Source organism: Hemibagrus wyckioides, linkage group LG19 (assembly GCF_019097595.1).
Source record: "Hemibagrus wyckioides isolate EC202008001 linkage group LG19, SWU_Hwy_1.0, whole genome shotgun sequence".
NCBI classification, from domain to species: domain Eukaryota; kingdom Metazoa; phylum Chordata; class Actinopteri; order Siluriformes; family Bagridae; genus Hemibagrus; species Hemibagrus wyckioides.
In genome coordinates, this window is record NC_080728.1 from 13257373 (window position 1) to 13282713 (window position 25341).

The 25341-nt window shown below is 38.9% G+C and overlaps 1 protein-coding gene across 1 annotated transcript in view; it reads left to right on the top strand.

Annotated features, from left to right (window-relative positions):
• hmga2 (high mobility group AT-hook 2) overlaps window positions 1-20610 on the top strand; it is a 28968-nt gene extending 8358 nt beyond the window's left edge. Inside the window, exons 4-5 of the mRNA XM_058416942.1 lie at window positions 13747-13779; window positions 16043-20610. Of these exons, the coding sequence (XP_058272925.1) occupies window positions 13747-13779; window positions 16043-16081 (72 nt within the window). The 3' untranslated portion in view covers window positions 16082-20610. The remainder of the gene's footprint in view (window positions 1-13746; window positions 13780-16042) is intronic.
• Window positions 20611-25341: the final 4731 nt, after the last annotated feature.

Sequence of the window (25341 nt, forward strand, 5' to 3'; positions counted from 1 at the left end):
TTCTCTTGATATTGCCACAGAAGACAGTTTGCAGGCTGCTATGCTTTGATTAGCTTCATTAATCATGAAGCACATACAGATCACTGTCATTTCCTTTCATCTGTTCATTAGTGCAGCAATGTATACAAGCCTTACTTTACATAGTATCACCTGGTATCAGATGCTGGGACCAGGGCATCTTTTTACAAGTAGCCTATATCTAATCCCAGTAAATAAATCTAGACCCAATCTGTATTGCTATCCAAACTGAGGCCTGTAATGCACATTTAGAGATTAATTAACAAATACAGTTCTATAAAATTCTATAGCATTTCACATAGATATGTGTTATACACACTGCCATAATAACTGCCTTTAGAAATCAGAAATTGTCTGTAAATGATTGTTTGTGGAAATGGACAGTGCACTACAATTGCTGTAGATTTAAAGCGTTGAAGTATTTTGTTGAAGAGGAGTTTAAAAGGTAATTTCATGTGATATATTGAATGACAGTTAATCAATTAAATAAGTATCATTTCTATTCCTGCAGCAGCTATGCGGTCACTTGAGTAGTCTATAATCCCTGCATGCATTCATAACTATTATAGAAACTTGGACCTGTAAGTTAGAATGATTCATCTGTAAAAGGCTAAGAAATAATTGCGTTTGTACTGGAGGAAAACATGGCCCGGCTTACTAAATCATCCAAGAATGCAAGCAGCAATCTTCCAACAGAGTAGGATAATAATGGAGATTTCAGTGTGAGAGCATTTTTTGAGGGTTTAGCTGTTGCTGCTGCCACCCACTGCTGGAAACTTTGGACTGGCCTGATAAAGAGGGTCACGTTTATTGCACTGCTTTTCTGGACCAATGCCCAGAGGCACGATCGGCTGCTCTTTCATGGTAGCTGCATGTATACCACAGGTACACACACCAACGCAATCTACTGGCTTCACACATGCATACACACACGCTTGCATGCACACACACACACACACACACACACACAAACAATAATGTCAATTTCTCTTAGAAAACAAAGCATGAAATGTGTTAGAAATATAATTTCTTGCACATACAGGAAAATGAGCATGTATCAGAATTTTAAGCTAGAAAGCACATGCATTTTCTAATATCTCTTAAAAGCAAGGAACAGGGTTTCTACATTAAATTAAATTAGAAGGGATGACTTCATTGATTGTAGGGTAGTTTGCACATAAACTGCAACATTAGGAAACAAAGATTGAGAGGAGAAAATTTTGTAATTCACAAAAATACAAACCAAGAGAGAAAATTAAATAGAATATAGAATACACAAATAAATTAAAACAAAACAAAACAAAACCCCACCACAATTTAAAAAATTTACCCATTTGGGTATAGACTTAGTCTTCTTTTTTTAATTATATAAAATTAAATACCCTATGAAATGTTGCCATTTTCTAAATATAATTTATATGAAAACATAAATCTTTGTGTGTACAAATACCAAAAAAAAAGAAAAAAAAAAAGAAAGAAAGAAAGATAGATAGAATACCTAAAATAATTCCTGTGTGATTATAAACAAAGCGTTAACATTTGGACCAATTGAGCTGATTTTTGAGATAAAAAAACCACACACACAAAAACAATTTTGTGTTTACTTAATTCGTGATTTTTTTTTGAATTCTGCGACATTGACAACTTCATATAGACTGAAGAATGAAAAATAAAATCAGCATAACGATTTGCAATAATCACATCTTATTATTTCCTTAAATTGACCATGTGCATGATATGCATTAAAGGGTTAATTAGTTGGGAAAATAAATAAATGTATTATTATTATTATTATTATTATTATTATTATTATTATTATTACATCACTGAGTTGCTTTCCTCTAATATAGTGCATGGCCAGCTGGTGTGTCCTTTAAACCCCAGTAACTGAGTGAGCTGTTTAGTGGGCGTCTTCTACAATGAAGTGAGTTTATGAATGAGAATGAGTCAAGGAGGCAGCTTGCTATCAGAGCATGAGAGTGTCCTCTCCAAGGCCCGCTTTTGTAGATGGGTCTCATTTATCCAAGGGCTGTGACGCACACCAGAAATTGCCCATTAACTCAACTAGTGCAGTCAGGGACAGAGCACTAACTTGTTTTCTTTCCCCTCTCGTTTTTTTTTTTTTTTTTAATGAATGGACTGAAGGAATGTATGTTCACAGACCTGTCCTCATGTATGGGTGGCTGTGTTGCTTTGAAAGCCTGGGTTATGATCTGTTTGGCAGCTTTATTTTGTCACAGATGAATTGGCATGGCCCAGGCATCCACCATTGCCACATGGCTGCCTCCACATATACAGGGTGGACTTGTCAAGAGCCTTGCCATTCTTTTCCTGGATAAACAAGCCAGCTTTCTTCATTCAGCTACCACTCGCCCTCCTGGAACTAATTATAGCATATCCTTTTTAGCTACAAGGGGCCACTGGAATGTTTTCCTTTGCCTCCCCCCACCACCACCAGTCATCCCCAACCCTCCTAAATGGTTAATGGAAGAAGGTGGCTTTGGCCACCAGAAGGGAAAGAAAGTAGTGTTTAACCATATCTACCCCAGAAGGAACCAAGAATGTGTACGTCTAGTCTGAGAGTTAAAAAAACAATCTGAAATTGAAATGGTAAGGAGACCCCCACCAGACTTAGCACACTAGTCACTGTCCTCCCTTTGTGACATATTCAAACAGAGTAAGTCTCTGAAGCTGTTATATGTTCAAATCAGAAAGTTTGAGAAGAAAAATTTTATAAAAGTTTAAGGAAATGCATTAATATGCATTAATATGCTGCAAAATTCCCAGATTTAAGGCAGCACACAAGTGCTCATGTGTGACGATCATGAGTATTACTGCATGACATTTCTAGGCTAATTCTGTGTACACTGATAATAATAATAATAATAATAATAATAATATTTTTCACTTAATTTGATTTGTGTGACAAAACATGCATATTTAGGGAAATAGGGAAATGTACTTCCTTAGAAATTTAGAATTCTTTATTTTATTCCTCTGTGAGAACACTTACATCTATGTAGAAATCTACAGCTGAGATTGGTTTATTTTGTTTGCTTGTTTCTGAAGTTACATGCTGTGTAGCGGCTGGTAAGGGCACAGATACTATGATAATTTTCAACCTGCTAAATCAATAATGTACAGATGTCATTCATCACTGCAAAAAGATTGAAGGCTAATGTTGATGGACATGAGTCACACAAGTGTTGTTGTCTGGTTCTTGCATAACTGATGCCATTTTCCCCCCAGGTGGTGTAGATATCTAGAACTTCTCTAAGCAGCACTAGGAATTGCCCTCCCCAGGGTGATAAGAAAATAGAGCTGTGTCTAGCCAAGACCTTGAGAAGCTGATTTAGAATAGAATGTCAATATGAAGAGATTCTGTCCTGTTAAACAACATCACCCTGTACAACGTCATACCGTCAAACAGCATATTCCCAGATAGCTGTGCCAACACTTACCATTGATGACTACAGAAAGATTCAGAAGGTGACCTTTCCCTTTGTATGTATCATTTTTTTTTGCATGACTTTTACAATTTTACAAGCATTTAGCAAGTCCTCCAATCCAGCATCTGTGCTGCTAGGTCGATCTGTTTAAGCATGCCAAAGCCCTGATTTACAGTCTCCCCCTTCCTTTTCCGAGTGTGCATCCTGCACAGGTGCTGAGATGGACAGGGTCCTCTGTGCCAAGCGGACAGGCTCCACAGTTGGCAGGGTGAGGAAGAATCTTTGTCCTCAAACAGCTAGCATTAATCAGTTGTGCACAGCAGTTCCCCCTTTCATGCTGCCAGCTGGCTGGTGTCCACTGAGTTTTATGCATTTGGTTCCTCACCAAGCAAGCAGAACTACAGTGGAGAGGGAAGCTCTTTCTCTTCTTCCTGGGCAGTTTGACCCTTCTCTTGCTAGTAATGTCACAGTTGCATTTTTAGCACTTGGCTGGTTGGCAGAAAACCTGTCCATTTGTTTCCATGGAAATAAATGGATAGGGGGGGAAAACAATAGATTTATGCCTTGTTGTGCTTTCTCATAGAAGTCCAATCTGCCAGGGACAGAGCTGCAATCATGCAGCTAGGACAAATGACCCAGGCAATGAGTGAAATGCAAGCCATCAGCAGCCTTTAGTGCCAAGAATTCCTTTGATATGAGGTATAAGACAAGATCTTGATTTATGGTGCCCTTTCACTTGCCAGGTGCTTTGTTCCATTCCCCTCTGTAGGTTTTGTCAACTACGTCCATCTCTGCCCTTGAGTCCGCCAGTCACCCAAACACAGCTGACTCTGTGTACGAGTGAGAGCACAGACACCAAACATGGTGACCTTACCTGTAGCCCTGAAGCCCTTTCACCTCTCGCTTACCTTCCTGTATATTACTTTAAAGGAAGCCATTGCCAGTTCACTGTATGTGGGGGGACATTAGTCATTGCAGACCTAACACCAGTGAGACTCCGCACCCTACGCCTTTGGAAAAGGCAGGAGAATGAGTAAATGAATGAGTAGGGGGGCGTGGGGTGTGGGCGGATGGGGGGGCGTAGAGGAAGTACTCTCATCTAACACAAGGCTGTGCTGCTTTTGGCTATGGGACAAACAATGTTGGCAGGTGGTGAGGAGCGGAATTAGAGCTCAGGGAAATGGGAGGGAGAGTCCGGCAGTTGGAGGAGGCAGATCGGTGGAGTGGATGAGCGCTGGGATTGGGATTCTTCCAACAGACTCGAAGTGTGGTGGAGAGGCTCGGAAAACCCTCACCCTTTGCCAAAGTGTGAAAAGGGTTTTTTTTTCCTCTACTTTTTTCTTGTGCATATATAAGCTTGGAGGAGGACAGTGTGATGGGGATTCAGTGTCAAACATCAAAAACTTTTTATAGCTTCAACAAGTCTCTCAGGCAAAATATTGAACTTGGCCCCATGGGTTTTCTAGTCAGTGATTCCTGTGGTTATCCCAGGAGCTTGGCAGTTCAATGAATCAGTGCGTGATACAATGGTTAAGCAGATACTCTATGTGCGGTCCTGCTCTCTCGCTCACTATCTTTCATGTTATCACCTGTATACTATAAATGGGGAAATTTTATAGCTAAACAGGTTAAACAGCCTTTTTAACCCCATTCACCCATTTTTCTCTTATCATACAATAGATACTAACTAGGGAAGCTGAGGGCTAGCATTATGAAGCCATCCACAAACGCTGCTCATGATACATAACAGGGCATATTAACACTCTTAGAGGAAAGTGCAACTTCCTCTCTTCTGCATACAGAAGCTTGCAGATGTGCACGATTGTTTGGTGTCACTGAGACCACTCCCAAACCTCACCCAGACAATATGGGTGTCCTATTTTTCTCTTAAGAAATCCTAGTCATGGTGGGGCATTAATCTTCAGATGAGCTGTCAGCCTTATTTCAAAAGCATAATCGAGCATAAATGTGCAAAAGATGAGAACTGCATGAGAAGTCACGCATGCTTAATTTATTGCAATGTCTTGTCCATGTACTATGGTCTCCTTCTACCCAAGATGAACACTTGCTCCCTGTTTTTGCTGCATAAGTGGGAATGTTGGACTCAACTAGATCAATCTTGTTTGGCACAATCATACTAATTATCAGCACTTAGGATAATTTTGTAATAAGCAGCACACATCATATTAGCTATTAGTTTTGGCAAGATGGATTTGGACTACTTATGCCCCATAGCATGTTCCTGCAAAATGTTAATACACTCTGTGGCTTCGATATGCTCCTGTCCACTTCTTGGATGGCTGGATCACTAAAATTTAGGCATACATTGATCCATTCTGTCTGCTGACCTCCCTATATTTATTTACTTGCACCCCAATTCCTGCAGTAGCTCCAGCTGCCAAATTTCTTCCCATAAGGGACTATATCACACCCAGCTTCCTGTCCACACCGGATATTTGCACAACTCAACGTAGCAGATCTACACTGGCCATATCTTTTCTTCTCATCATACTTCCAAACCTGTAGTAGTAGTGACGTAATGACTAGATGGCTGGTCATGATATTGAAAGGTCTGATGCTTGTATTGATATTATCATTATTTATTATCATACTATTAAGGATATATCAGACTTAATTATATAACACAGGGCCTCGTCTTAGGCATTAAACTATGATTAATTTATTATGGTAAGTATTTTAAGTCTGTAATCAAGCTCTGTCTCCCACATAGTAAGCATGTTGAAAAAGCTAGCATTATCTAGCTTTTTTTGTTTAAGGAAGAAAATGTACAGTTCTGTCTGGCAAAGCAAACCACTTTATTCTTGATTTTTTTTTATACCCGCTATTGTATTTTTTTGTTTTATCACACAATAGTTTAAAAGCAGCATATTATTGTAATCACCTGGCATGATTGACACTGTTAGGCTGCATTAATCTGTAATCTGGGTGAGAAGGAAATGAACCCAATCCTCTTTTATATGTGTACTTTTTCTTGCAGAAAAAAAAAATCACTGCCAAGCTATTATCAGACGAAGTCATTTTATTAACGTGAAAGCAAATCCAATCAAGCTTATATAGCTAGTTTTCACAGAAGTGTTGATGTGAGAAAGGAGAAGAGAGGAAGGGAAAGGGATAACAGGGGGTGGCAACTGTGTTTGTAAGAGCAGGGAAAGGTATGTGGCCTGTGTTATTGATGGTATGGCCTCTACAGAATGCATTGCCTCTATCAGTCTCAGGCCCCACATGTGCTGCCTCTGTTTCCTGTTGGGGGAATGCAGGGCTGACACAGGGCTGCAGTTGTGAATTCTTTCACTGATGTCTTTCATCCAGAGGCTTGTACACATCCAGAAGATTTCCTTGAAACGTTTATTGAACTAGCTTGTATTTACTGGTCCAATTGCATAATAGATTATAGAAACTAAGATGTACAAGATATCAGGAAAAAGGTGGAAAAGTCAGCATGAAGCTATAGAAATACATTTCAAATTTGTGTTCAATTTCGTACTCTTGCGGGGGATGTTTTATGCAGATAAACACCATCCAGCTCCTACTCCAAAGTAAAACTACAGTCATGCACACATTAGTGTTGTCAGTTAGCTTTTAATGTGTGCAACGAGTGTGATTAATGCAGAAGTTTAAAAAGACAAAAGTCAAAGGGAAAGGCAAACAAAATGAGCATCCACTAAAGGAGACAAATGCCAATAAGTATGTAGATTTACATGCTCAAGTAGAAAAGTAAAATAAACACTCAGGAGTAGAAAATCAGCCAATGAGCTAGTGGGCTCATTCAGCATGTACTGCTGTAAGGCGGACATTGTGTACGTAAATACACCACCCTTTGCTAAATAGTTGGTCTTTTTCCATGTTTTCTCACCACACTTCTGCTGTTCTTCAAATTCTATGAAAACATAGTGGGGATTCATGTTATTAGCGTATTTTTTGCCACTGCCAATAGGACACAGGACATGAGTTGTTCCAGGCAACACAGGTTAATCCACAACATATGCATCATTCAGCTTACTATGGGCGGAGCTGACTGCTCTTTATGGATTCTTTCCCACTCAACTCTTATTCCTGAACAAAACCCACAACTGCATCCTATAGTTCCAAGAACACATGGTCTCTTATATGCTATATAAGTGGCTATGAATAACATGCACAGCTATCAATAACTACACAGGATTTGTGTTGTAAAGAGAGACAGATTGCAAAAACCAAAAGACATGGAACTACAAATGAGTATGAGATACTCTGTAAGAGCCCATAAGACTTGGTAAAGAGCCTCAAGACAACAAAATCTCAAACTAGAAAATTGTAAGGAACTGAACTAAAACCTGAATTATAGTGTTGCCCATGACCCCTCTCCCCCTTTGAAAAACTCTGGGAACTGATTTCACTTCAAACAGCAGAGGCTCCTAAATGGAGCAGATCCAATTTGCGCCTTTCTTTCCCTCCAGAACACCCCCTCCCGAAAAAAAGAAAAAAAAAATCTTAACAAAAGGCTGCTTGTCCTGCCAGGAATTTTCCACATTCCTCACTCTGGCAGACATTTTTCTCCTCTACAATGGGCCCTTCGGCAATTCCCCCTAATCGTGGGGTTTTAGCTCTACTCTGATAGGTGCCATTCATAGCACTATTTGGTAGGGGAGTGTGGTTGATTGGGAAATGGAGAAGAGAGGAATGGAGGGGTGGATGGAGGTTTGTTGGCTGTGGAGGGCTTGGATTTCCTGGCTGTAGAACCTTTTCAGGATCAGCCGAAATAGTGGAGGCATTCCAGGAGAAATCACAAAGCTGACGTTGTGCCACCCCTGCACCCGGGAGATGCCTGGCTCCTTTCCCCCACTTCCACCTTTAGTTTAATATAACATGTGGCCTTTATTCGTAGAAGTGGTGGCAGTGGGGAGGGATGCAGTTACTGGGTGGCTCGTCCGTGGGGTCTGCCTCGACTGAGGGAGTCCTTGGATAGGTTTGCCTCATCAAATCAGGCAGAGTGTTTTTTATTTTTCCTGTCTTTGTGGAATTCTTGTCAGCGGCCCTAAGGAGAGGCTATGTTAAAAAAAAAAAAGGCTTTTGCGCAAACACAAACCATGTGTTCTCAGTTTAAGTTTAAAGTGAACGTGAACTGCACTCTTGCTTCCTAGACTTCATCCTCTATTTTATTAGCAAAGTAAAAATAAAAATGTGTGGTCTCTTTGCAATTTCAAAATGCTTCAAATATTGTACAGTATTACTGATTTTCTATGTAGAATTCACATTTTAAGCATTTAAATACGAAAAATAAAGACATCAAAACCATTCATCATCCCTAAGACAGAGTTGAATACAGTGGCCTGGATCAAAAAAATCCAATCAAAAGTATTAGGAGTTTAATCACAATTTGCAAATTTGGTGATATATTTTTTTCTAAAGCCGTGTGTAGTGAAGTTGTCATGATTTTCTCTAGAAAACTCACATCATTCTGTTGACGTCTGTTAGAGTTTAGACACTAAACAAATGTACAAGGAAGGTCAGGTAATGTCCACATTATCCTGGCTATAGATACTACCAATGATTACCAACAAAAGGGATGGACATAACAAATAGTTAAAATGCTACAGGGGGCTTCTGAGTGTTGTAAAAGAAAAGTGTTCACCCTATCATAGGAAGATTGCGAGACTGAATTGCCCCACTGCCATAAGTAGGAGAAAAATTGCCCCATGGCTAAGAGTGTTGGAAATGAATTACTCTCTTTCTCTCTCTCTCTCTCTCTCTCTCTCTACTGTTGATTAGAATGACAGTTTATTTTGAGGTCTTGTATACCTAGGAGGGTAATTAGTGTTGTAATAACCCACACATCGGAGGAAGAGTTTTTGTTTAGACTTCACCCTCATCAGTTGATAGCTGTTGAGCAATATTTCTGAAATGTCTTTTGTGTGGAAATGTACTAATCGCCCAAATTGGCAGAAATGGATGCAAAGGTTTTTTTTTATTATTATTATTTGATAGTTTTACATTTAGAAAGATGATTTAACTTTTGTTTGGAAGGTCTGTAATTCATGACACCAGATGAACACCCACATGTTATCAAAGACCAGAAAGAAAAGTTATTCCAACAGTTTTGAGCTGAAAGGAACAAGGGGGTTCCCCGTAGTTAGCCAGTGTTTAATAAATTGCATGGCATGCAAAAGGGGGCCTTTAGACATGCCATGATTTGAGGGTGAGAATCTTTCCTTTTTCTCTGTTCAGCGTGAAGCTTCACACTGTTCCAGCACGCTCATCTCTGGAGCTGCTAAGACTTGCACTCGCAAGTTCAAGGACTGTCGTCTCACTATTACATAAGTCAGAAACTTCTAATCATTGCTTGTGCCTCTTTACCCTTGCATAATCTCTTCGGATCACCTTTGCTCTATATACATGCACATGCCTATCTTCATACTTATTGAAAAAGAAAAACGGGGCAAATATGGGTGCTGAACAATGCACAGTGTGGGGGTCTGGAAGTTTGTCACCAATTCACTGAGTTGTCACATATCCAAAAAGCATGTGCTCAGAACACACAGAGGACAAGGCAAGATTACACAAGAATTGACTCGTAAATTCTTTGAAATCCAAGAGGCATGAATCATTGCCAAGGTATTCTGAAGTGAAGATCTACCACTTCACAGGGAGGGGTATAGCTATTGACAGCAGAAGAACAGTAGGAGGTCTGCTTTTTCCTTGCTTTTCCTTCATGCACTGGAATAGTGAAGGAGATAGACAGGTTTTTATTGCCAGCAAAGTTACACCCACACAAATTGTGGCTGGTAAAAGTTCATGCCTGTCTCATCAGTTGGAGAGGGGGTGACAAACTGATTATCCTGTTTTGTCAGAACTTGAAAAGGGGGCCGACAGTCCAGATGAGAGTTAACTGGCTGTTGAAGAGCTCACTTATCTTGTTATGCTTTATTCCTTTGGCAAACCTAAGTGCTCTGCTGAGAACTGTGGAGGATTTTTTGACCACACTGAAGGGAGAGTGTCATTGCTGTCTGCTGCTTGTGCTTTTTTTGTTAAAGCAAATCTGCTGTACAGCAACCTTTAGCTTGGACTAAGCAGTGATGCCATGTTTTCCTTTGCTTTGCTTTTCTCCCCATCCCTCTCTGGTGAGCATTCTTTGATGTTATCATTCCTGAGCATGGTGCGTGTGTTTCAGTCGTCCACCATGCAGTTGTTACAAGGCATGCAAAACGCTATAAGCTAGGAAACCAGGTTATGGCAAGTCAGAAGGCAGCGACAAAAAAGGAAACTTACACTGACTGCTGCAAAACTTGATCTCTGCGCTAAGAAAAGACCTACTAATCCTACTGTGAAATTTTCCTTACTATGACAGAACAATGACCAAAGGATTTACTAACCACAGTGCAGACTACCCAATTCTATATTATCCTTGAGTGTTGATAAAAAAGATCATTAATTTGTCCATTTTTGACAACGCAAATGACAAATGGCCGTACACATCCGAGCTGGTAATACACACAGTTCAAAAATAATGCATTGGTGTGCAGTAGTAATAATTAGTAATAAATGTTCCTCTCTTCCTGGTAGTGGGTGGTTGGCAGAAATCTATATGATGCCATAGTTTAAGATGATCGTGATATATATATCATGTTAATATAATATGATGTCCATTCACTTTCATAAAATAAATAAATAAATATTTTTTTGCTCAGCTAAAGGAAGGCAATGTTATTCTATTAAACAGTAAATATTCCACAATTCATAAAACCCAGAGAAAGGAAGAATGGAATGCCATTTTGTTTTGTTTGCTCAATAAGGCCTCTCTTTTTTTCTGGGTTTTAACCAGTAATGAATGATTATATGAGTTTACGTCTCAGGTTACACTGATCTGCAGGTAGATGTAGGTGTTAAATGGCAGGAGTAAGTTTCCTCACAAGTTAATTAGCTTTTGTCTGCCACATTATTCCTCCTTTGATCAGTCAGTGAGGAATGTAGGGATGTGTAGGGATGTGAGAGGGAAAATGTGTAACCGTAACACCACTGGACATTTATTGACCAGTGTTTCCCTGTTTGTCATTACTGAAATGTCTCCCATTAAAATGTGTAATTAAGACATTTCAAACCAACACTGGAAGGTTAAACGTATCTCTGAAATGATTAACCCCTGAAACCACAAACCGGGACAGAAATAGAAGTGAGGACTTTTTTTGGGGTGCCATCAGGCAGGATCAAAATATCCCAACTCGTTTTACCAAGAGTGTCACTTAGCAACACTAATATAATGGGATATGTAGCACAGCTTGGTAGAGATCCAATGCCCTGTGCCATGTGGAGTTCATCACAGGATTGCCTGCATTCAATACGAGTGCCAGAATGGCAATTGATTTGTACTGCATTATCTCGAAAGGAAGTCGATCTGGGAAGGGCTGTCCAAAGATAGCTGGGTAGCAAAGGAGGGAGAGAGGGGGAATAGGCTGCATTCTTTCTCGGGGGTTGAGTTTCAACACTGATGGGGCAGTTGCCTCTGGGGCTCCTTCTGCTGATCTCTTCCATCTCTGGGAACATATCTCTGGTCCCTTTAGCACTGGGCCGCACACAGTGTGTGTGTGTATGTGTGTGTGTGTAGGATGTTGGGGGGCCTCAGGGTCACCAGGCCCCACTCAGCTTTGGCCCACATCTTAAACCAGCACCCAGAGTGTCAGCTCCAAGCAACTTCAAAGTAGAGCTTCAGCCTTGTGAAAGACAATGCCAAGATTTCCCCTTTTGTGCAGATGGGGCAGAAGGGAAGGAGGTGGAGGGAACGTTCTGAGCCATAGAAAATGGGGGGCCTCTCTACCTATAGAGCTCTGGTTTCAAATACTGTTTGTCCTGAGCTACATTCCACAGTCAGTGATGGGGAAGAGATCTGTGGGAACTCACTCTTCACATGGAGATTTGCCACTGCAAGTTTATAGAGGTGTTAGGATGTAAAACATATAAAATGTTTTGGAGACAAGACTCTCTTGACCCTCTATCAAAAATTTGCATGGAAATTACACTGATGTATTTATTATTATTATTATTTTTATTATTATTATTTTTATTATTATTATTATTATCATCAGTACAGTCATACAGTGTGTAACTGTATGCTTTGGTGCTTCAATTTTATTTTGCAACAAGAAAAATTGACCATTTATCCAATTTCCAATTTGATGTATAAAATTGGAAAATAAAGGACCTTTCAGTTCTTAAACAGTAAAACAATTCAGCTCGAGTTCCATTAAATTCCTATTACATGCTCATTACCAAGCTAGCTCCAAAAGTATGTCTATAGACCATTATTATAACATTTTTATATCCTATTGTAAAGTAGGTAAATGCACGTAGTCTCTTCTAGACACTAGGTAGATACTTCTGTACAGGGTGCAAATGTATTACCAGTGAGAGGACAGTATCGCTATTAGTTCACTTATGAGCCTTCAAGGGCAGATAGTTTTGAATATTAGCTTGCACAAGGCCCATGATGCTACTTTGGATAAATGAACCAAACTGTAAACTATGGCAATGAATGTGACTGATGAGAGGATTTGCCATTAAAATGTAGGACGCATTCACAATCTGTTGGAGAAATTAGTCAACAAAGACACAGTTACCAAGCATCTGCATTATTGGTTGACGTTTCCCAGTGTATACTCGCTTACTCCTCTGCCTGCTCAATTTCCCTTTATCGACACACACACTCTACTCTCAGGTCCATCCGGTGCTGACATTTACTATGTTACAGCCTGCTCACATTCTGGCAGGAACTGGCACAAAATGCACCAGCTGTTCCCAACAATCCAGTGTAGTATGTGTGTGTGTGTGTTCTTTTTGCAGTGGCTAGCTTTAGTTGCAAACACAAGGGACTCTCAGGGCTTTTTTTGTTTCTGGAAGAGCAGAAGACTGCTCAGCTGTCTGCTTGAGGTCTTAGAGCCTCTTCCGGTGGGGTGGCAGTGCTTGTTGGGTGTGATGTAACACTAAGAGGGCACAATCCGGGCTTTGTTAACTCACCCATTTTGCCCACTATGAAGGCTCTGCTGTGTTTCTGCCTAATTTGCCTTTAATTTAAGGTTAGGTTCTGGCACATTATAGAAGGCAATTTAGAGTTTTATGGATTGAGTAATGTCTGCACTGATATGTGCTGTTATATTTAGAGTACTAAATGGCTTTTCTTGACATTTACATGTCAAGAAAATTGCAATTCAAAGGAACGGTGGCATGCTAGGCAGGACCATGATAAATGATTAAAATCCTAACTCTTTTTTTCTTGCTGTCTCTCTTGCAGCCACAGCAAGTGGTCCAAGAAAAGCCTGCTCAGGTATGTAAACCAAATTTGTTTTTTTATTCTAGGTGTATTCTGCACACACACACACACACACACACACACACACTAGACTACAGCTATCACACTAGTTAATTTTTATGTAACCAAAACCAAAATCAATCCTTACTGTATCCCGCACACACATGCTACCTCATGATTCTCACACGCTAGAGCTTACTTCAGTGTACCATAACCCATGTCAAATCATGAGAATACAGACCTATATGGGCTCAGCTCATTGGCCAAATGTCTGTCAGAGAAGGATACCGCAGCTCAACCTATGTGCTTATATTTACATCAGTATGTAGAAGAGTCATGGCCAGTTTGAGTTTTCAAGGTTTCACAAATCTCTGACTCAACAGCATAACTGTTTCTCTAGCCAGGGACCTGCAGGGTAAATCTCTAGTGCCAATGTAAATCTTATACTGCTGTGCATAAAATCAAAGCTTTCTGCAATAGATAATCTTATGCGCTCCCACTGATGGATATGGAATCTGACCTAAAGTATAAGAACCAGAAGATCAAAAGATCAGAAGAGGGGTCCTTTTCGCTCTGATGTATTAAAAATAGAAAAACAGACAAGAATTGAAGCGAATGCGAATCAGCTGATGGCAGGGATATGCTGGTATAGTTATATTTGCATTTAAATGTTTTAAACTGGTGGACATTTGGTTAAAAAGAAAAGTCTTCAAATGCAAGTACATTCAGTTGCAGTTAAAGGATATATTCCAGCAGTGACTATGTTGATTAGTGTGGGAAGTTACCTATGGAAAGTAATGAATAGGTAAGAAATTCTCTTCCTCCCCTTTTATGTTCGCTGGTGCGAACCATTTTGTGGTGGGAATGCATAACTGCAGCCTGATTTGTTGCTGTGTGGGAATGCCTGGGCCATGATGAGCACTGTGAGCAAGAGCTCTAGCCTTAATGTACACACACACAAAGACACACACACACAGATTTATATTTATGCCTGTATAACACTTGGTGTGTGTGTGTGTGTGTGTGTGTGTGTGTAAACCCATAGTGGCATGTCCTACACATTTAAAAGCAATTAATTAATTAATTAAATCTGAAATCAACCATTACAACCCTGGAAAGAACCAAATGTAGAAATGCCAAGATCAACAGCATGGTCTGTAAATTCTCCTCACTTGGTCATTTGACTCCAGACTCATCATTTGAGTTCATCTATAATAAGTCTCAAACAGAGACGTGTGCTAGACTGGTTTAGATTTTTTACTTGCCTGCAATAACTTCTAACAAATCTCATTGATTTACATACAGCTCTTACATTTGCCTACCTCTCTGTGTGCTTCTTGACAAAAAGGTTTAACTATAATAGCAGTAAAAGTCCTGTGTTGAGAGAAAAGAGAGAGCTATTCACTAGGCTTAACTATAGAACCGTCTTTCACCCAGCAGTGTAAATGCTGGGCCATCCATGTGTGCTACTTGTGGCTGAACTTTCCTTTGCCTTCTCTTGCCTTCTTTGTAAATTAAAGCTACATGCTCAATGTGAGGAATGGTGTTCCTGACTCACCTGTCAATCAGAGTAACACTAGTCAATCGCAGGCATCTGTTATGTATATAGGCGAGTAGTTTGCACTCTCATCAGCTGACCTGTCATGTTGCATGAGCAGCAGTTTGAAATGCTGTGGATAGTTCATGTGTCTCGCAGGAAGCAGGTGTTAGCATTCGCCCACCCAAGTTCGGAAAATGGCCAAGACAGTCCTCTCTCTCTCTCTCTCTCTCTGTCTCTCTCTCTCTCTCTCTCTCTCCCCTTACTGCTTTCATTGGTGGTCATCTCAGCAGCAGCTAGAGTAGACATTTAATACAGGGCAGTGGTAGCTCAGTGGTTAAGGTATTGGACGTTTTGAATTCCAGGACCACCAAGCTACCACTGCAAGGCCCTTAACCCTCAACTGCTCAGTTATACATTTATAAATTAGATAAATGTAAGTCGCTCTGTATAAGGGCATCTGCCAAATGCTGTAAAATTAAATCAAGGACTAGAGATCAGACTCAATCAGATTTAAGGGAACAGACCTAAACTAAATCTTTACAGAACTGGCAACTGCACATGTTTTACAAGCTTTAGATATTAATAATAATAAAAAAAACCCTCAAAATATAATTTCCCTTTCGTTGTTATAGTCATTATTCAAAATGTGAGTATTTGAGCCCTCACATGTGCCGTCATTTAGAGTGTGTGAGGAAATGTCAGTGATTGAAAAGTAAGGGTGAATTTTGTGCTTTTTAGGAAGAGGAGGAGGCCGAGGGCTCGCCCGAGGAGGACTAATCAACCACATCATTTTACCTCTACCTCATCCAGCTGTCAGCTCTCTTCAAGGGAAAAGACTGCCTTGACCACTTATCGTTGAGTTTCCACTTTTGTTTATCAAGTTTGTTAATCGTTCTCATTTGTTGCTTTTCTTAGGTTAATTTTTTTGTTTGTTCTTGTTTGTTTATTTTTGTTTTGGTTTTGTTTTTGTGATCAGCACACAAAACCTCATAGCATGAACGCGGGGCAAAAAACACAACAACAACAACAACAATAACAAAACACAACCAATATGCAGATGAGAATTCTGCTCACCTCCGCATTCCAAACTGCTGTAGCACAGAGGTGCAGGGGTTAGCCGCATGGGATGTGTCTTGCCCAATGCGCACACACACACACACACACACACAGATATTTCAGGCATTTAGCAAAAGAGAAAGAAAACCTATCTGGTTTTGTCATTTGAAACGTTTGTGGTAGAGCCTCCAACAGACACAGCTACTCCATCACAGTGCACACACATGCAGAAAACCCCTTACTTCTGTGTCACACCACCAAAGACAGAGGCGAAATGAACCATTCTGGGTTTTTACATGTATAAAAAGTTAGAAATGGACTAGATCTACGTTACATCATTTTATGCATGTGATAAAAAAAAGCATTTAGTTGTATAAAAAGATACGGCCTGCAGATGAACTGAAAAAAAATTAGCCTATTGGGAATAAATTAACATCTAATACAAATAAACATGGATTACTTGAGTTATATAGTTTTATACTACAGAAAGACGAAATAAAAGAGTCAGCAATAATGTCCCGGATGTACTTAAACCCCATTCCATAGCCTAAAATAATTTCTCAATGATTTTGTAAAAAAACCAAAAGAATTATATATATATTAAATAAATATATATTATTATATTACCAATTATATAATGTAGTCTAAAGTTTGCATTATGTATGCATATGCAGCTCCTTTAAAATCACTGTGTTTTTCCTTAGAACAAATTTAACATGAATATTTAACACGCATATGCGACTTGGAATGCCTTAAGACTTTTAATTAATATTTTCTTTTTATTAATAAGCTTTTCAGGATAGCAAATTTGGTAACGAAAAGCCTTTAAGGTATGAAAATAATATGAGGTGAATTCTAACCTTTAAATGGTGCAGAAATATGGTTTTTATCCATATATATGTCGATTGTCAACTGAAAATCTTCACCAAAAACATAACTAAGCTTTACTATATTTGCCTATATGTAACTATATAAGCCTAGAGTTTGATTGCCGATATAATGACATGAAAGTGGCATTACCGCAGGCTTCTTTTCTATCAGGGGATAAAAAGACAGAGTCGGTTTGATGGGGTTTTTTTTTTTTTTCCCCCGGAGCCTGTCTTTGGTGGTGAGCTTAAAAACTAGACAAAAAACAAAAAAACGTACTCCTGCAAATTGTAAATGAGACGCAAGTCTCCATCAGTACTACAGAACAATCAATGCAGCAATCTACTGTACATACACAATCCTGGCATCTTCGTTTTACCATTTTACATGTGTAGATTCGTTATTGTGTTCCTTTCTGTATTTTTATTTTTTTTTTCTCTTTTGTAAAACATTTAAAGAAGACGTAATAGCTTTAAAGAAGACGTAATACTCGATACTTTCACATAAAGGGAAGTATGTCATCACATTCTGACTGAACCTCAAGAAACATAATCCACAGGAAAGAAACCACACTATACCTCAAGACACACAAGATACATGAAGCACAGTGACCTTGGAGGGGTTCAGGGCTTCGATCCCGTCGGCACTGTTGCCCATGAAATATCTCCTCACCATTTCAAAGCTACCTCCGATTTCTTCACCCAGCGAATCAGCTTGTGAGACACACGCTGCTATAAACTACTCATTACTCAGCAGGGGATGGCAGTGAGTGCCAATGTCAGAGAAAAAAAAAAGAACCCTTCTCTTGAATGCCTGTAATAATAATAATAATAATGTTTGATGGCACAGAGAAGCTCTGCAAATGATTTGTGAGAGTCAGGCAGGTGATGACTGAAATCCGAGGTGTGATTGGATTCCAAGATGAACTCCTCAAGCAGCTAAGGGAATACGTACTGTTTTTTTTTTTTTTTTTTTTTTTTTATTGTTTCCTTATTTTTAACACTTTCATTTACCTGTTATATGTAATAAGGTTCTTTTCTTTCTCGGCAACTGGGGCATCTGTTTTACATCAGTTAACTTGAATATGTTTTGTACTGATTTACTCAATTGTTTCTATGGATCAAATGCTTGTATGACTCTAAATGATATTATTGCAAATGGATTTTCTCTGCTCCTCTTATTTTCTTCCTTTCTTTTCTTTTTTTACTTTTCTTTCGGTTTTTAGTGTAGACTTCTTCTGACATACATACTCTTCAGATATGTACCTCAAAAAAGAGAGAGAGAGAGAGAGAGAGAGAGAGAAAAAAGAGAGACTAATAATCAGTTGACAAATACCTACCTCCGGTCTTGATAAAAGAAAAGGTTTTTGCCTGGTCTATTTCAGCACAATTTCAAAACAATGTATGCTGAAAAACAAACGGACTGCACAAAATCCATGCTTTACGAAACATTAAATTTCAATTGATTTTTTTTAATTTGCCTGGGGGAGAAGACAGAGTAAAAAAAAAAAGAAAAACTTGATAATTTTTCAGGTTAAAAAGTATATATATATGTTTTGGTTTTGTATATTGCATACATGACTATGTTTTTTTTTTTTTTGAAAGATTAGTAGATATTGAGATATACTTGATTAGCAAGTTTTGTGTCTTTTACACAAATGTGATTTTCTGTTCTTGTTATGTGGTTCATGCAGGTTTATATGTAATACTTCATATGTAGTGAAATGTTACACCTTTTTTTCAGCCTATCATCATGAAAACCTTTGAACCGTTAACTGGTATTCTCAACTGGGTCTGAGGTAGAGCCTCACGGAAAGCTAGTGGAGCAGCGGACATGCCTCTTGAATTGACACATTTATAGTTGCATGGGGTGGCTACCTTTAGCACGGCAGCTGCAAACCAATGTTAGATCTTGCTCAAACACTGTAACGCTACCTAACTTTTCTACATATTCAGCAGTGCAAAAAATAAATAAAGAAATAAATAGAAATATATCGGAGAGAGTAGCTTACCTGTGTGAGTGTAGGCATTGAAATATGGTCTTTTGGCAGCTTGAAACTAAGGCTACATTCACGTTTGACACATTAGGAAGCAACTAAATGGCAGAGACATAAATGACCTTTTTTTTTTCTGCATCAAGCATCCAAAATGAAATGCAGCCCTTCAGGGAGCTGGACATTCATCAGAAAGTTCAGCTCGCTGTAAAGACCTTCACTTTACTGTCGATGCAACGGTTTTATGTGATTCGTGAGAACGCAGTTTATTCACCGAGTGCTGTCTATCACGTCAAAAAAAATGGACTGTTTTGGGAGAAATGAATGAACAATTAGTTAAATTGAGATTGGGTGGAACAGATTCCTGCTTGGTGAGTAAATTCGTCTCCTGTTTACAGTGAGATCCAACTGCGCTTGTCAGATCGATGCGCTTAGCTCAAACGAGCGAAATCATGTACTATTGCGAGGCACGTTGCTGATAGTGAGTGATTAAATGAAAACCAAATTGTATATTAGCCTGAAACAACATGTCTGTTCACTAGAAAATCTATCTCTTTTGTGGTTATGTAGAAATTCTGCAAATGGAGTTCCTGTCGAAACTTCATCCTCACGTTTGTCATGTTAAAAACATACTAAAAACATGATAATAATGCAAGGGTTTTGACTGAAACATCTCACTACTGTAACATGTTTGAGGGGGTGGATAACTCCGGAGAGCCGAGGCGTGGACGTGAAACAAAGCGTTTTACAAAGTTAAAACTATGCACCTATGATAAACCCAAAGAGAAATGAAACAGATGAACTGAATGTGTGATTTCGAAGGATTTCAATAAGAAGAAGTAGAGATTTTGCCAACACCGTTCACATACTGGAAGTAAACTCCGTACCTGCAGAGAGCCATCATTTTGAAACTGCACTGAAATAGTAGATTCTGTTTTATCTGCATCGGCAGAAATACTGAAGACCCTTAAAACATCTCATCATCAGGAGACACCATATACTGTATATTCTGTTCCTTTGTTTAGGTCTTTTTTGTTCACCCGTAACAAACATCTGTTTGCAAGAGTTTTCACTCCTTTAGGTAAAAATGAAAAGGACTGTTCTCTGTGATGCACATGTCTGACAGTGTGTATTACTGACTAAAATGTCACAATGTTCTTGAGTCCTTTCTTGACTTGATCTGTTGGTTTGAATGTGTATCCACGGGAGCCACTGTTGATGTGCTTTTCGCTGTGGGTGTCTTAATGAAGTCGACTTTGATAACATGTTCTAGTACAATCGAATACACACTACTACCTCCAAGAGGGCCTCTTTATTTTTTTTTTTTTTTACCTCATTATTCAATCTGCTTACAATACAGTTAAATTCAGGTGGCTGAGTCCAGGGAGAACATATTCATATATCTATTTTTATGGGTGATACATTATATAAGTCTGTTCATCTCTGCCTTTCAGTCACAGTTGGACTGGACAGTTACCTTGTTCAAAAGCATTTTTCTTTCATTATGCAATGTTATGTAGTTTCATTAGCTGTGGGGAGAGACGGTCGCCTGTTCTTGACCTCCTCCACCTAATATATAACTTCCAATCGCTTTCTAACATTTATGGCTTTCTCTGTTTCACCTAGTATTGCTGTCTATAATTCCACTTCAAATTACTTGCCTGTTAAAAAAAAAAAAATTGAATAATAGTAATAAAAAAAAAAAAAGTTCTCTTTATAGATATTCACTGCCTTATTCAGCACAATAAAATGGGTGCTTGTGACTGCTGTCGTCTCTGAAGTCTTTTGTAAAGTGCTGCATTTTGTTTGCTATTGGAAAGGGCAATAATGTAGATCTGTAACAATTAAAATAGCCATTGTGCTTAATTTGGTTCCTTACACTACTGAAAAATAAAAAATTCTGTAAAAAGCCGGTCGTTATATTCTATGCAGAGTACAAAAACATTTATACCTTTAACCAGGATTTTTAAGGATTTCATTTAACCACTTATCCCATCTTTTTGTTGAGGAATAAGTGTGCAACCTTGCCAGCTTGCTAGTAATCTCTGCAGAGTACTAGAAATATTGTAGATATTCACTACATAGAATATTCAAAATTGCTGTGGTCAAGCCTTGTTCCAACCCCGGTGCAAATAAAAAGAGGGGTGATAAATTAAAGAAAATGTTTATTAGTAAAGTGTTGAGATCCCTCAGTGTGCCTTCAACATGTGTTTTAAATGTGTTGGGATCTGGTGAGTGTGAAATTGTTTATAATATTTTGACCCTAATCAAACCATTAATTAAGTGGATGTGGGCGGGATCATCCAAGAAGTGTGACCACACCACTCCCATCAGGGCAGAAATGTGAAATTTGTAGTGATTTGCAGGTAGTCTTGCCCCAAACCCTGCAAATTGCCTCACTTAAACAGAGCTAAAGGAGCCATCACTCCATTTGTTTCTTATGTCGTTTATGTAAAGCTGCTTTGAGACAATGCTCTTTGTTAAAAGCGCTATACAAATAAAATTGAATTGAATTGAATTGAATTGAATCTATAAAGCTGTGCCTATGGTTTTTGCCTTAGTAATGTGTGATGTATGCATACCTACTAAAATATCCCTTTGCAGGGATACAATCTGATCAAATGACTTTTGTTTTTCCTTAAATACATCACTAATGCACAATCATCAAGGTCATTGAATGGGTGCCTTCAATCACAATTTCCCCCAAAATCCCAAAGCATGTTATTCCAGTTACTGCTTCGATTGAAACAGTGGAGCAAGTCTTTGTGACTGAAGCTCCTGTCATCCAGCCCCAAACATGAACCATTAGATCATTTTTCTCTTGCTGCCTTGATCCAAAATTAAGTTAAACTCCACAGAGCTTAACTGAGGCATACGGTACACCTGACAGGAAGCATTTGTTACCCATCTGAGATATGAGGACAGATGTATAATCCTAACATTTGTTAGGCATATTTTAAGATTTGGTCTTCCTTTAGGAAAAAATAGCATAGCAGTCACATCATGATGGAATCTATGATGGATATAAAAAAAGTCTACTCACCCATGTTAAAATGCCAGGCTTTTGTGATATATAAAAAAATGAAACCAAGCTGAATGAGTAAATGATTCTGATTAAGCCCAAATGAAGATCAGATGCTTCTTGTAGGATCTTCCTGGTTTCATCTGACTGCTGAAGCCATGGTCCACCAAGAGCTTACAAAGCATGCATGGTATCTCACATGTTGAAACGTGGCAATCAGGAATCCTGAAGCAGCCTGTGCACAGGAGATGCCCTTACAATTTGATGGAACTAGAATGTTTTTCCTAGTACGAGTGAGAAAATATTGCCAGGTGATACACAAAATGACTAAGTGATGGAATAAAATCAAAAGGTGCTTCAACAAAGTATTAGTTTAGCGGTGTGCAACAAACATTTTAATCTTAATGTGGCCAATCTTTTACCTGCTTTATGATAAATGTCTGGTAAGTGATTGTTCATCCATGAGGACCTTCTTGGACCTTCTTTATCACTGGACACGCCCACATCAATGTGCCATGACACCAGAAGTCACCAGCTCTCATTGAAAATGAATGACAATTAGTTCTGGATAAACATTGTTTAAAGCTTCAAAGGTAAATATATTTAACCCATAGCATGCACAGTAGTAGTATTGTATTATATTGTACATGCAATTGGCAGCAGAACAGGGTACATCATTTTAGCATTCAAAACAGCCTAATTATAAACATCTAACTATTACAAAACTGATGATTCGTGGATTCTTCCATCAAAAACAATTGAGTTTCACAGTTTTCTCTGTAATGAATTGCTTAAATTTGAAAGGTTTTTGCTGCACTGCCTCTTCTATCCCTCTCCCTCTCTCTGGCACCCTCACTGGGGAGATATGGCCCACCCATAAGCCCCTGACCTTTGTCCACTGTGGCCCCTCAGAATGGAAAGGAGGCCCACACTTCAAAGCCACACCATTCCTTGTGCAATGACAAGTTCCTTTACATATTCAAAGCCCCCTCTTCCCCAAAATACATTCTGCTCAGCCTTTAAGAGTCCATCGTCTGTGGACAGCACACATCATACAGCTGCTTACCAATTCTTCCAGACTGACCTATGAGGAGGAAGGGAAATGAGGGGCAAAGTGGGAGGCGACAGCTGAAGAAGAAGAAGAAGAAGAAGGAGGAGGTGGGAACAAGCTTGCCGTCTGGGTGGAGAGGGAGTTAACTGCCACCACAACCACATTTTGAGGTGGTCTTTCCACCTCTTCCTCTTTTCCATGAAATGGGGTTCCCATTCTGTATAACCACAGAGAGGTTGAATCCACTGCCTGCTTCAGCTCCAGACACACAGGACCATGCCAAGCAGAGAGCCCCATAAACCCAGAGTTATAGCATGCAGCCTACAAATATTAGATGAAAAACAGTTCAACAGTGTTTAAACAAATATTCCACTTCATCTGAAAACTTTACTTGCATAATTTCATAAACTTTTCCATGTTGGTTAACAGGTTCTATATATGATCATAATACCTTAAAAATCTCAGGGGTCGATTCTGCAGTCTTCGTTATGGTAGTACCACAATTCATAATAAATACAATGCGCTTTTTTATATACATAAAATATATTTTAAAGATTCAATAATCCACTCTCGCTTACTGCAGGAAGGATTTTTTTTTCATACATTACATGAACATGAAAAATTGCAGAGGCAGAAACAAAGAGCACAAATACCATGACACTTACACCATCCATGCCATGCAAGCTGGTCATGATTATGATAACATTTACAAATTATTTCCGTCGGAAAGCCATTTATATCTAGCAGATGCTTAAAGTCCTTAAATCCTCCACCCTGTCACACAGTAAATATGTCTATTTTGTAAAATTTACGAAGAGTAATTAATCTAAACCATGACTTGATGACAGCACAAGTTATAGTACATAATGTTGAGTTTAAAATGGTCATCATTACGACATTTAGTTACATTTTCAGCATTTAAGAGATGCCTTTATCCAAAGCAACTTTACAGAAGCGATTTGTATTTTCTATCAAAACACATCGAGCAAATAAAACTATTATCTAGAGTGAAAACGAATCAACATATCAATAAAAAACGTTCAAACTAACAAGTCATTTGAATTTCATTACAAACTAAATCTCAGTTGTCAGTCGTAGACACCATATCACCAGAAGTATTTGGACACCTGATCGTCACTGGTCTTTCCTGAGACTGTTGCTACATAGTTGGAAGCACACGATTGTCTCAGGCGTCTCTGAATGCTGTAGCTTTACAATTTCCATTTAATGGAACCAAGAGGCCCAAACCTGTTCCAGCATGACAGTGCCCCTGTGCACAATGTGTGCTCTATGAAGCAACACTGGAGTGAAACAACTCGAGCGTCCTGCACAGAACCCTGCCTCGGACTCACCTCTGGGATAAACTGGAACACTGCACTCCAGACCTCCTTACCCAACACCAGTGCCTAATCTAATGAATGCTAATGTGACTGAATGATCACAGCCACACTCCAAAATCCTTTCTAGAAGAGTGGAGCTTATTATAACAGCTAAGAGGAAAATAAATGGGATGAATATTAATAATCCAACGTTTTTGCATGGGGATGTTAAATACTCAGGAGTCCACATACTTTTGACCATATAGTGTATGACTAACCCATGGAAAAAAATAAAATAAAATAAAATAAAATAACAAAAGGGGCCTGTTTTCAGGATTTTTAGCTGGATAAATAAAAACATAAAAAGAGTGTAAGTGTATAACCTGTTTGTTCTTTTCCTTTCATTACTGTTATTATTATATAAAAACAACACTATCAAAAATATTTTTCAAAAGAAAAGTGCAAGAGCATACTACCCACAGATACAGTTCAAATTCAGTTATAAGTCACTGCCTCTATAAAAATAAATAAAGTTGTTTGGAATTTTGTCCATCTCACAAATTGGAACAAGAAGACCAAAATCAAACAGACTGCATTCTTTCGTTGAACAAAATGTGCTGCATCCAAGTGAAAGCCCCCAAACCCACTGTGAAACATGGTGGTGGTGGTTCAGTGCAGCTCTGGGGCTGTTTTGTGGCATAAATACCAAAACCTTTTTTCTAAACCTTG